This window comes from Octopus bimaculoides, chromosome 9, assembly GCF_046866305.1.
Source record: "Octopus bimaculoides isolate indiv1 chromosome 9, ASM4686630v1, whole genome shotgun sequence".
NCBI classification, from domain to species: domain Eukaryota; kingdom Metazoa; phylum Mollusca; class Cephalopoda; order Octopoda; family Octopodidae; genus Octopus; species Octopus bimaculoides.
This window is the reverse complement of record NC_142936.1, coordinates 60,426,575-60,439,074: the sequence shown is the minus strand read 5'-3', so window position 1 is coordinate 60,439,074 and position 12,500 is coordinate 60,426,575. Positions and strand designations below refer to the sequence as shown.

The 12,500-nt window shown below is 33.3% G+C and overlaps 1 protein-coding gene across 2 annotated transcripts in view; it reads left to right on the top strand.

Annotated features, from left to right (window-relative positions):
- Positions 1 to 12,500, top strand: part of LOC106871029 (polypeptide N-acetylgalactosaminyltransferase 13) — a 35,335-nt gene that overhangs the window by 9,194 nt on the left and 13,641 nt on the right. For both annotated transcript variants that reach the window (XM_014917287.3, XM_089357586.1), the window contains exons 3-7: positions 561 to 714; positions 5,164 to 5,330; positions 7,820 to 7,984; positions 9,374 to 9,587; positions 11,796 to 11,913. In XM_014917287.3, the coding sequence (XP_014772773.1) occupies positions 561 to 714; positions 5,164 to 5,330; positions 7,820 to 7,984; positions 9,374 to 9,587; positions 11,796 to 11,913 (818 nt within the window). The remainder of the gene's footprint in view (positions 1 to 560; positions 715 to 5,163; positions 5,331 to 7,819; positions 7,985 to 9,373; positions 9,588 to 11,795; positions 11,914 to 12,500) is intronic.

Genomic DNA, 12,500 nt, shown 5'->3' with positions numbered 1-12,500 from the left:
ATCAACAAAACTCCTTGGAACAACAAAGATGAACTGAAGGCAAGGATTATGGCAGCATTCACCAACTTAAACAAGGACATCGTTCAAAAGAGTCGTAGGGGATTCCGAAGTCATCTGGAGGCCGTGGTTGAAGCAAATGGCGATTTTATTGAATAAATTTACTCTTTAGTATTTCAAGATATTTTTATATAATTTTGGTAAATATATCTGTTAAAATGAGATGTCAGTGTTATTTTCATTTTTGCGTAATTTTGACGACAATTTATTCACCGTACCCTGTATATAGATACTGTATATATATATATATATATATATATATATATATATATATATATATATATATATATATATATATATATATATATATATATACATTATTATTTATAACGGAGTCAAAATATCTTCGATATGTGGAACGCAGTATATTACTATAAATAACTGAACCGCATTTACATTGATAAACTATTACTGTCAGAAGAATCTTTACTATTCCCAATTGTTTCAATTTATGTTTCTTCTTTTTAATAACACGCATAATTCGACTTATTTGTTCTATTTAGGAAAAGGCGGGGCCAAAGTCATCATCGATGTTAATGAACTGACAGCTTCTGAGAAAGAACAATTTGATCTAGGCTGGCAACGAAACCAATTCAATCAATACGTAAGTGATATGATTCCCCTGAACAGAGATATTGCAGAAGTTCGGGAACCAGGGTAAGTCGAGAAATCATATCAAATTTATTGTAATTTAGGTATTTGAAGAAATTTATTTGAAATATCGCGTGCAACGTTTCATGAGGTCAGAAATTAAGAATATATTTAACCATGCACTGTATCCTACAAATTTCACACACACATGTATAATATGTATGTATAAATACGTATAAGGATATATATGTGCACACCCACGTGCATATATTTTTATATATGTATATGTGTGTGATGGGGTGGGCTGTACGTGTGTGTGTGTGTGTGTGTGTGTGTGTGTGTGTGTGTGTGTGTGTGTGTGCGTATGTGTGTATATACGTATGTAGGTATGTATGTACGTATATATATATTTATTCATCATTACACGTGTTTCATTTGCTAATAGGAATTACAAAATGATACATATAAAAGAAACACGTAAGACATCTTGTATTAAAAATCCTTCTGCCCGGCATCAAATAATATTATCTAATCATGGGAGTCACAAATCTGTACACGTAGGAGAAACGTAGGACCTCTATTAGACATTCTTCAGAGAAACAATGAAATAATATCATTTGATTCCCTGTCTAAAGTATTTCTTAGAGGAGATTTTTCCCCTACATGTACTATTTTGTAATCCTTCTTAGCAATTGAAATACGTATAATGCTAAGTAAATAATACCCAAAAAATTTCAATCACCTGCTTTGATATGTAATTGCTGTATAAAAAACATTCATATTTTTCAGAACTTTCAGCTTATGCATATCTCACATCAGCATGCATATATAACATCTACATACGGCTTTGGAATACGCAGATGTGCTTCAAAAGGACACAACTTGGATTATAACCCTATCTACATATTATATATATTATCAATCAGTTTCATTTCTGTATTTCTTGACAATAGAGAAAGAGTCGGACTCTAACATAGATTCAAGGCTCCTTCATTGGAACTTTTATCAACATCATCTAGGTATTTGTGCATATGTGTGTGTGTGTGTGTGTGTGTGTGTGTGTGTGTGTGTGTGTGTGTGTGTGTGTGTGTGTGTGTGTGTGCAGTATTTGGTGTTAGTGTATGCGCAGATTTGTATGTTTGTTTTATGGATGCGTTTTTATGTATATATTTTCATGTCTAGATGCATGCATATGTATTTATGTGCTAAATTTTTGGAAAGTTTTACATATCTTTACAGTTCCATTGATGGCTTGAATCTGTAGTCTTCTAATCAGCATTTTTCTTTCAGGTTTTCAGAACCCTAATTTTTCCAGGTTTTTCTTGAGGCAGTTCGTTACATATCCCAATGCCCCAACAATCACGGGTATGAATCCGAACTTGTTGTCTGGGTGGAGGATCTGAAAATTTCTCAGTAGCTCGGCGTAGTTCTCGTTATATATGTATGTATGTATGTATGTATGTATGTATGTATGTATGTATGTACGTGCGTATACATACACACACATATCCAAATTGAGGGAATGGGGCAGGTAAAATCCAAGCTATATATGTTTCCTAGCTAACAGAAGCTAGGAAGTAATTATTTTAAAATACCGAATGGCCAGGAGGGTTCGCCTGAGTAAAATAAGAATCAAAACCATAGATAAGGAAAATGCTTGAGAACCGCTGATGTTGTAGGTTTGTTGCTGGACATGGAATTTTTTCAGGATATCACCGTGAGGTGGATTTCATCCTGATTCGTCAGTTTTGGATTAATTGAAGGTTTTAGTAATGGACATTGTGTTTATAGATGTCATGTTTCACTTAAAGGTGTTTTGAAGTCATGGAATGCAATTGGGTGGAAGTGGTGTGGTGTTTGTGTTCATAGTATTACTGTCCATTGTAGTTTCCTACACACACTCTCTCTCTCTCTTTCTCTATCTCTTTCTCTCTCTCTTTCTCTCTCTCTCTTTCTCTCTCTCTCTCTCTCTCTCTCTCTTTCTCTATCTCTTTCTCTCTCTCTTTCTCTCTCTATCTTTCTCTCTCTCTCTCTCTCTCTCTCTCTCTCTCTCTCTCTCACACACACATACATACACACAAACACACTGGTAGTGCTTTAGTCCTCGAAATCAGAAGCATTCTCTGTAATGGTCTCTTCGATTTAACCATATCTATCTATCTATCTATCTATCTATCTATCTATCTATCTATCTATCTATCTATCTATCTTTCTATACAAATTTAGGGAATGGAGCAGGTAAAATCCAGGCTACATATGTTTCCAAACAAAAGCTTGAAAGTATTAATTACTTAACGAATGTACTCCACTAGCTACTCATCAGGCCGAAGATACCATAGTTAAATGAAGGTTGCATTGCCGCAGGAGATTTGATCGAAAATGACTGGAAAGCTCGGAGTGAGAGAACAAAAAAGAAAGACATATGTATGAAGAAATAAGACATAGGAGTGGGCAAAGAAAAAGAAAAAGAATAAAGAAAAGGAAATGGGGAAGAGACGGGAATTTTGCTTAGATTGTAGCTGATTAGAGGAAGATCTTTGTTAATACAAGCCTGGGGTCATTTACTATGTCAAATGTAAATAAATAAATAAAAATATTTTCGCTCCCATGTATATACATTTAAACAGAATCAAAGAAAATAAAAGGAAAGAATTTCAGACATAAAATTGTCAGGATGAGAAGAGAAAGAGAAAATTTAGGAGTGGTAGTAAGGTGAATTTGTTAGAAGAGAAGGAGAAAGAGAGGTGAAAGAACAGTTTCTGGTTAATAGGGGAACATATGTTAAAGATAAAAGATATAACTTGTTGAATTTTCCTGAGAACCTTATCAGGAAAATTCAACAAGTTATATTTTCATCTAAATAAGCGGCTACCGGTTTCAGTCTCTTATAGAAATGAAAACGTCCTGATTTTTGCTCGGTAATATGAGCAGCAATAATAGCCGTATTAGTTGCTTATTAAAGAAGCAGGCAAGGCTGTTACTAGCCGTAGCAGCAGCAGGTAACGCTGTAAATGGTGGTGGCAGTAGTTATAATCCTAACTAGTAAAGGTCATTTTTGTGAATTTAGCCAAAATGCAGCAGATTTGGTGGTAGTTGTCTCCTTAACTTCGCTACAGGAATTTAAGTATGGTTGGTATTTGGTTATGAAAGTTATTTCTTTGTTGATACGTTGCTGTGAGTTATAACAAAAACATGTGAACTTTCAGAACTTATATTATGAAAGTTCAATTTATTATAATTCCATTTAATCCAGCAAGACTAAGTTGTCTTTTTAAACGAATTGAAACCGGTAGCTATTATGGTGATAAATATATAAATACTTTCTTACTTTTTCTAAAGTATGTTCTTTTTTTAATATGAATTTATTCATGAGATCTCTTTACCTTTTCAACACACACACACACACACACACACACACACACACACACACACACACACACACACACACACACACAAATACAGACATATATCTATGTATATATCTGTATATATATACATATATATAGACACACACACACACATGTATATATGCTTACATATGTGAGTGCTTGTTTGCATGCATGCTTATACATGTATGTGTGTATGTTTATATGTGTATGTGAGTGTATATATGTTTGTATAACACCGATATGTATAACATATAATGTATATACAACAGGAGTACAGTACTAGCTGTAATATTTTGTCCTCGAAGTGTCGCAAAGTGACATGTGTTATAAAACACAGTGCCGTTCGTCGGACAGTTGTGATTAAGAATTCTTAAACACAACTGTCCGACGAACGGGAACGTGAAACTCTGAGAAGCAATTTTTTTTTGATATTTTTCTGATGTTTCTGCAGCTTTAATAATAAAGCATATTACACTATCCCCGGTATTCGAGTATTATTTTTCCTACCTTGTTTCACATTTATGTGCTTACTCTGGTATATATATATATATATATATATATATATATATATATATATATATATATATATATATATATATATATATATATATATATATATATATATATGCGAGTAAAAATAAATACAAAAAAGGTGTTTTTTTTTGTATGATTGTGTATAGAGGAATATATTATTTTGTTTAAACGAGTTCCAACACTGTCTGTTTTTTATGTTTTATTTATATTCCTGCAGAACTAATGTGGGGTGTAGAATATGGAATATACAATATATAATATAATATACAATATACAATATAAAATAAAATAAAATAAAAATGGATGGCACCATGAAAGAAAGTATTGAATGTAGATGAAATATTGAGTGTTCAATATAAAGGATCAAATATATAAATATATAAATATAAATATAAATATATAAAGGCGACTCGAGTTTCAGGGCTATTTCCCTTCGTCATGGCCGGTATATATATATATATATATATATATATATATATATATATATATATGCATGTGTGTGTGTGCATGTGAATGTGTACATATAAGGGTTTAAAGTATTCAGTTTCAGCTTTTCTTCATGTTCATTACATTAACAATTCGATTTCTTCAGATGTGACCGAGTGACTTATCCCAGTAACCTACCTAGCACTACAGTAATAATTTGCTTCCACAACGAAGCTTGGTCTACATTGCTGCGTACCGTTCACAGTGTTCTTAGACACACTTCATTAGAATTGCTGTCAAGTATCATATTAGTTGATGACGCGTCTACTTTCCGTAAGTATTTTCTTATTCCACTACATTTCATTTTTATTTGTACCGGTTTGGTCGCTATACTCATATTCCCAAACCCTCGGATACCAATGAAATTCTATTCAGATTCTTCATTAATTTTAATGTATGTTTATAACATACTCCATACATAATATGCATTTGCGATCTTTTTTTTTTTTTAGGGAAACTGACTCTCGATCCATTTTAATATCACGTTGTAAGTCTTTTTACTTAAATTGCTTATAATCTTTATAAAAAGTACGAATATTTATTTATAACATTAATTTCCCACAATATCTCTCAAAATCCATACCAATTTAATTTGCCAATATAACTTTTGAGTATTGAATGTACCACTGATGAATTTGTATTTACTTTGATATAAATGGCATGTTTGCTTTCTATTTTTTGACATTAATATAGCATAATGTCCATCATTAAGTTTGGTGGATCCAAAACCACTTCCAAATTTTCTTAATTTATATATGCCATTCATTCATTAGTCTTTCTTTAGTCGTTCATTCATTTTCCATTGTTCATTATTTCTCTTACGTTCCAACTTTCCTTTTTCTATTGGTATAGTTGCCTACCTATGACCCTAAATATTATGCGTAGTATGTATGTATGCATGTATGTATGTATGTATGTATGTATGCATGTATGTATGTATGTATACTTTAGTACGAGGGGGTACCCAAAAGAAACAAGTCCGTTGTAGTTCGTGCTACCGTCGCTAGAAGCCACTTGAGGCGACCTTGAAACGAAGTAACAGCGTGTATCTGTGAAATTCTATCTTCTACTGGGGAAAACGGCGGCCGAAATAGTTGCCATGATTCAAACAGCTTACAAGGATGTTGCCATGAGCAAAACAGAAGTTTACAAGTGGTTTTCACGCTTTAGAAATGGTCACTTGTTGTTTGAAAACCAACCTCATGCAGGGCAACCGTCGACCTACCGAACAAAGGAAAGCACCAGAAAAATTCATGAACTGATTTTGGAGGATCGTCTCTGAACAATTGACGAATTTATTTATATGACTGGTGTGTTCTGGAGCTCCTGTCAACAAATGTTGTGCAAGAAAATGTGAATGAAACGAGTTTCAGCAAAATTTGTGCATCGTTTGCTCATGGAAGATCAAAAGCAGTCACGACTGAATGTGTGTCGTAAACTGAAAGAACAGTTGGAAGTTGATCCGGACCCGTTTTCGATGGTCATCACTGGTGACGAAAGCTGGCGACACGGCTACGATCCGGAAACGAAGCAGCAAGCAAGTCAATGGAAGCATTCAATTTCCCCACGACCCACGACTCAAAAAAGCGCGTCGTAAAAGGAAGTAAAATATCTTAGAGAAATTCAAGCCCATGTTAGAGCATATATGTCTGTGAACTCTTTGCTGGCTTCTCAGGGTTCGGGATGAAAGAGCCGAAGGGAAAGAACTGGTGATTATAGTAATGATGGAGCCCGTAGGCAAGATAACCTGTGGACAAAGGTTAAAAATATGACTTCTGCAGTTTAGGTAGATATCTGGCTGCTGAGAACTTTTTAATATTCTTTTCTCAGCTAAATGTAATCAGCATTTAATTGCAACAGAAAATGCTGATAATGTTTAGCCGAGAAAAGAATCATATAAAATTCTCACCACCCAAACATCTACCTAAACAGCAGAAGTGAAAGTTTTAGTCCTTGCCCACATGAGAGCAGATATATTTTACCGTGACTACAGGTCCATCATTACTACAATCAGTTCTCCACCTTCGCTCTTTTTCCCCAACCCTAAATTCTGAGAACCCAGCAAAGAGTTTAACCAATGCGTAAACGAACACACAAATATATGCGCTCTAGCATGAGCTTCAGCATTCGAATACACTCCTCTCTGAAAAAATCTTACACACACGATATCCTTACTCGAATAACAACTACTAAACTGTACACACATTTTCAGAAAACTATTCAGGGTTAAGGAGCATAACTCTTGAGATAACCCTTGTTCAGGTCGTTCCTAGTTTTTATAGCATTTACAAGCCGGGTGTGTTATTTCACCTCCATTAACGGAGAGCAGTCACCACGCACTATAAATAGTAACAATCTAGTCATATTTGAGTGGACAGAAGTTGCTTTAATTCTCTGGTGGCTGTATGATCACTTGAAACTATACAAGTTGCTCTGTTTTCTAGAGTATTCTCATAGATAAAACGTGCAGTGTAAGCACTTAACTTACTTTTCCGCAGCGACGATAAATTTGCATATAATTATAATGATGGAGAAAACACGATGTAATTCATTATTTATTACATGCATTGTTAATTATATGCATATTCGTAAGATGTATATAAATTTATATTGTTTGGTGTTTTGTTTTTTTAATTTACTTATTAGTGTACGTGTGTCAGCATTTCAAAATCCACACCCAATTCTGTGTATGGATGAATGCAGAACAATATTAACAGTGTTTTTATAATATCTATATGTGTAACTTTTGTTTTATCCTTCAGAATTCCTCAAAAGACCGTTGGAGGATTATATAAAACAGCTACCAAAAGTCCGCATAATCAGAAGTACAACACGACTAGGTTTAATTCGAGCGAGGCTATTCGGGGTAAATGCATCAAGGAGCGAAATAATTACGTTCCTAGATTCACACTGCGAATGTGTGGCAGGTATCAATAATAATTTCTGTTTATCTATAGGTTAAAATCAATTTTGTTATGGAGGTGATATTGTAGAGAAGACCAAGTATATTACTGATAATTATTGTATTGTTATCGAATATTCAATATTGATTTCCATTCAGGACAAAAAGTCATATATTTGTATCGTAAGAACTTTAGAATCTCAGTCATCCAGCTAGTCTCTGCATACACAGAAGACAAATTTTGACATTAGTTGTATAGCCTATGATCACAAATGGAGTAACTCACTTTCTAACTTCAGCACATGACATTGCTCTCATAAATGGATAGCAGCAATGATATATGTGAATTTACTTCAATCAGAACTTTAAAATGCTTCCTAATGTCAGCTAAATAAGATCATATCACTCAGATCTATGACACTAGAGCACTGGAAGTTTGTATTTCTGGAAGAAATCCAATTGTCTTTCAATTAATGTATTTCCCACTGACAATGAGCATATACTAAATTATTTCTTAATAACTTTCAGATAAATGGATATTTTCCCATGAAATTTTCTACGAATACGTTTTAAATGGTGTAGATTACGATTATATAAGTATTTGTTGCGAAAAGCTTTTCGGAGAGGTGGTTTCCAGGAGTTGTGAATAATCCACACGTCTCAGTTTGTTTCTTCATAATTCCAAGCAAAATGGGTAGTTTTAAATTAAGGTTTCTACAAATACCTTACTGACGGGATAGATTACGAGTATATCGGAATTTATTGTGAAAAAAATGTTTTGAGAGAGGGAAGGAGTGTCGCATAATTCACACCATGTTTTAATGATGTATACTATAAAAATGTTACTCCACCCTTTCCCTTCTGAAATTTGTTAAAGGAATATCTTTTAATAATTTGAAAATAAATTATCAGAAGTGAATTTGTTGGCATATCACTTTGCTAAGCTATTGTCCTCAGAACATACCAACATGATCCTTGCTATTTTTGCATACTAAGCGACCACTTAGTGGATGGGCTACCTTTGAATTTCTTTAAAAGAGAAAAAAGAACGCGACTAAGTTAAGTTAAAATCATATCTTATTTCTTCATAAATTTCAATGCTGTCTTTTAGTGCTTGGTCTTATTTTAAATTTATTTACTGAGTGAGTGAGTGAATAGTATTGTAAGACGAATAAACGATACAACGAAGAAATAAACGTAACATCAGATAAATTACACAAACTAGCAATCAAATGTGTAAATATTACCTAACGACTAGTAGAAAATCGTTCGGAGGACAATCCTTCTGCTATTTCTAAAGTTAATTATTAGTTTACATACACTTAGGAAAACAAATATAACCTAAAGAAGAGGGTATTAAAATGAAATATTTTACACAAAATTTCAAAAAGTATGTTTTGTTCTTTGTTTAAAGACTGGTTGCGCCCTATGCTAGCAAGACTTGTTGAAAAGCCGAATTCTGTGGTATCACCAGTCATTGATACTATTGACAGTAATACATTCGAGTACTTCACCGCTCTCGGGGATGATATCAATGTCGGCATATTTGACTGGTCTTTAGCTTTTAAATGGATGCTATTACCAGAAAGAATTAAGAAAATCCGAATATCAAATTTAGACCCGGTTATGTGAGTATACCATTTCTTTGCACATTCTATATATTCGTTATATGTTGTCGATATGCGTTTCACTTGTTATGTTAAAATATTTTAACTTTGTTTAAAACTCTTATTTAAAAGTAGTATGCAATCTCTCTTGCTTCGCCTACATCGACTTCAACTGCGTTTGAACTCAGTCGTGATTAAAGATTAGGTGACAATTACCTCAGTGCACTGCTGGGTTAATTACCGATGGCCCTTCAATGTGTGGCACACAGGAATAATTAAAACAACGATAAACACTTGAAGTGACAAGACCGACAACTAAAGTAACACAAATGATATCTAACACAGGCAGAATGTCTAACGTTTCTGCAACTGATAATATCAGTATGATAGTTTATTTAATGTATTTACAAAAGATGACACACTAAATCTGACAATCGGCCACTGTACTTCTCAACAGGAAAGGTTGGCTGGGAACTACCGAGTGTCAAGAAGAAATATAAAAAATCAGTCATTAATGTTGTCCACTACTTATTCGACCCACAAATCTTGTTTCGTGTCCTTGTTTGGCTAATAAACGAAAGCAAATCTTTTTTTATCGACAACAGCAAAATTTTTACAAAATTTGGTTTAAACTTAGAATAGTAAGTGTCCAATTTAAAGCAGTAGTGAACCATACATAAGAATAATATAGAAGTAAAGAAGTATGAAGCTAGGCTGTTACAAGGAAAGTATTTTCATGAATTGGATATAAATTATCAAAAGAAATTATCTCTGGCTTGGGTGAACAAATCCGGCCGAAATGGGTAGCAGAGCAATAACATTCGATATCGGGATATAAGTGAACATGAGAAGGATATGTTTCTATTCTGAACACAAATTTTAAACCTGCATTCTGTCACCAAAAGCGAAACGACAATAGTCATATACAATTTGAAAGGAAAATAACAGGAATCTAAACATAACTATGAATCTCAACAAAATAACTAATTTAAAAAGGCACATGCTTAAAGCAAACGGAATATCAGCAATCGAAATGGAACAATTAAAAGAATACACAACTAAAATACAACAAACGCAAGGTCTAAAAAGATAAAAATATCGGGAATGCAAATGAACAGTATGGAACCAAATTGTGACAAACAATGTAAATCACAAAACTAACAAAACAAAAAAAATGAAAACATCCACAGAATGCAGATCAACATAAAATGAACGTGAACAACACAAACAAAAATACGAAAAACATGGATTATTAAACATATCTAAAAATATGAAAATAAAAGATGGAAATCTTAAATATGATAATAATATAAAGGTGGAAGAAATCAAAGAATTGGAAGCACTATATTTCCATGTTAATCAACAAAATAAAACTAAATAAGTCAGTAACGGCGATAATAAAATAATATCTGTTTATCAGAGGCATAATGAAAAATAACAATAATATCAATATCACCAGCTAGAACGAAATATATATGTGAGTAGCTATTATATTTAAAATAGGGAAGTGAGTGATATTTTCAACATATTGATATAGGAATACCAAATCTTGAGTAAATATCGTACAGAGAAAATAGATAAGAGAAAAATCTTTTACAGTCTTCAAATCAATAAGAAAATGATAAAAATTGATAAAAAAATATATTATGACAAATACATGCCAAATATGACATCTGAAACAAAAGATCCTTGCTTAATGGCAAAGAATCTCTCTTTTAAAGAGTAAACAATGATTCTTTGAACAAGACTTATCTAAAATGATTTTACCGATGAACTCCAAAAAGTAAACAATAGGTATATAGGCTGGGAAATTATCACCACGGACAACAGTGTTAAAAACAATATGTAGGCAATTTTGGGATATATTAAAGATACTGAAAGTAGCTCTGACGATGCAAATAATCCAAAACATCATAACAAGATAGAACTGGGCAATCTACAGCTTCGTTGCCATCTAATATTTCTCAGTAAGACTGTAGATTACCAAACGTGTGCAGTCGTCATATTATAGCATGGCGAGAATCCAGTCACCACACATTATGATTTGTTTAGGGTGATAAAATAGCCATCTCCATTGAAATATAAAGTTTTCAACAATTCCGTGAAAACTTCAATGGGTTTTTTAAAAAATGCCAATATTTGAAATGTTTACTGCTTTTTTTTTATCATAGAAAACATTAAAAAAATATATCACATAGTTTTGTACATATGTGGTTCTTATATTTGCAGGACTCCGACAATTGCAGGTGGTCTTTTATCAATGAGAAAAGATTTCTTTGAAAGATTGGGCACTTTCGACCCCGGTTTTGAAACGTGGGGTTCTGAAAATCTTGAGCTATCTTTTAAGGTAAGATGCCTTTTCTTTGATATCAAAATGACAACTATTAAGATTACTATACATAAAATAATATAATGATTACATTAGTGTAGTAGTACAATATTTATTGCCCACAGAGGGCTAAACATAGTGGGGACAAAAAAGGACAGACAAACGGATTAAGTCGATTAAATCGACCCCCCCAGTGCATAACTGGTACTTATTTAATCGACCCCGAAAGGATGAAAAGCAAAGTTGAACTCGGCGGAATTTGAACTTAGAACGTAACAGCAGCCGAAATACCGCTAAGCATTTCGCCCTGCGTGCAAACGATTCTGCCAGCTCGCCGCACTGTAATAGTACAATATTAACAAACAAAATTTACTATTGAGATACAGTTGGACCAATTGTCTTTACGTCATTTCCAGCACAGTAGTATTTTAATTGTACGTAAACGTCACCTTGGCGCTGAGTAGCATTTATTGGTCATTCTTAGCTTTATTTTCATAAGGAATAAATAAAAGATATTCTTCTGGCAGATCACCGGTTTATCACAGATCGTAATTTCAAATGATATGGTACATATTCTCGGCATCTCTTCTCTTTATTTCTGTAAG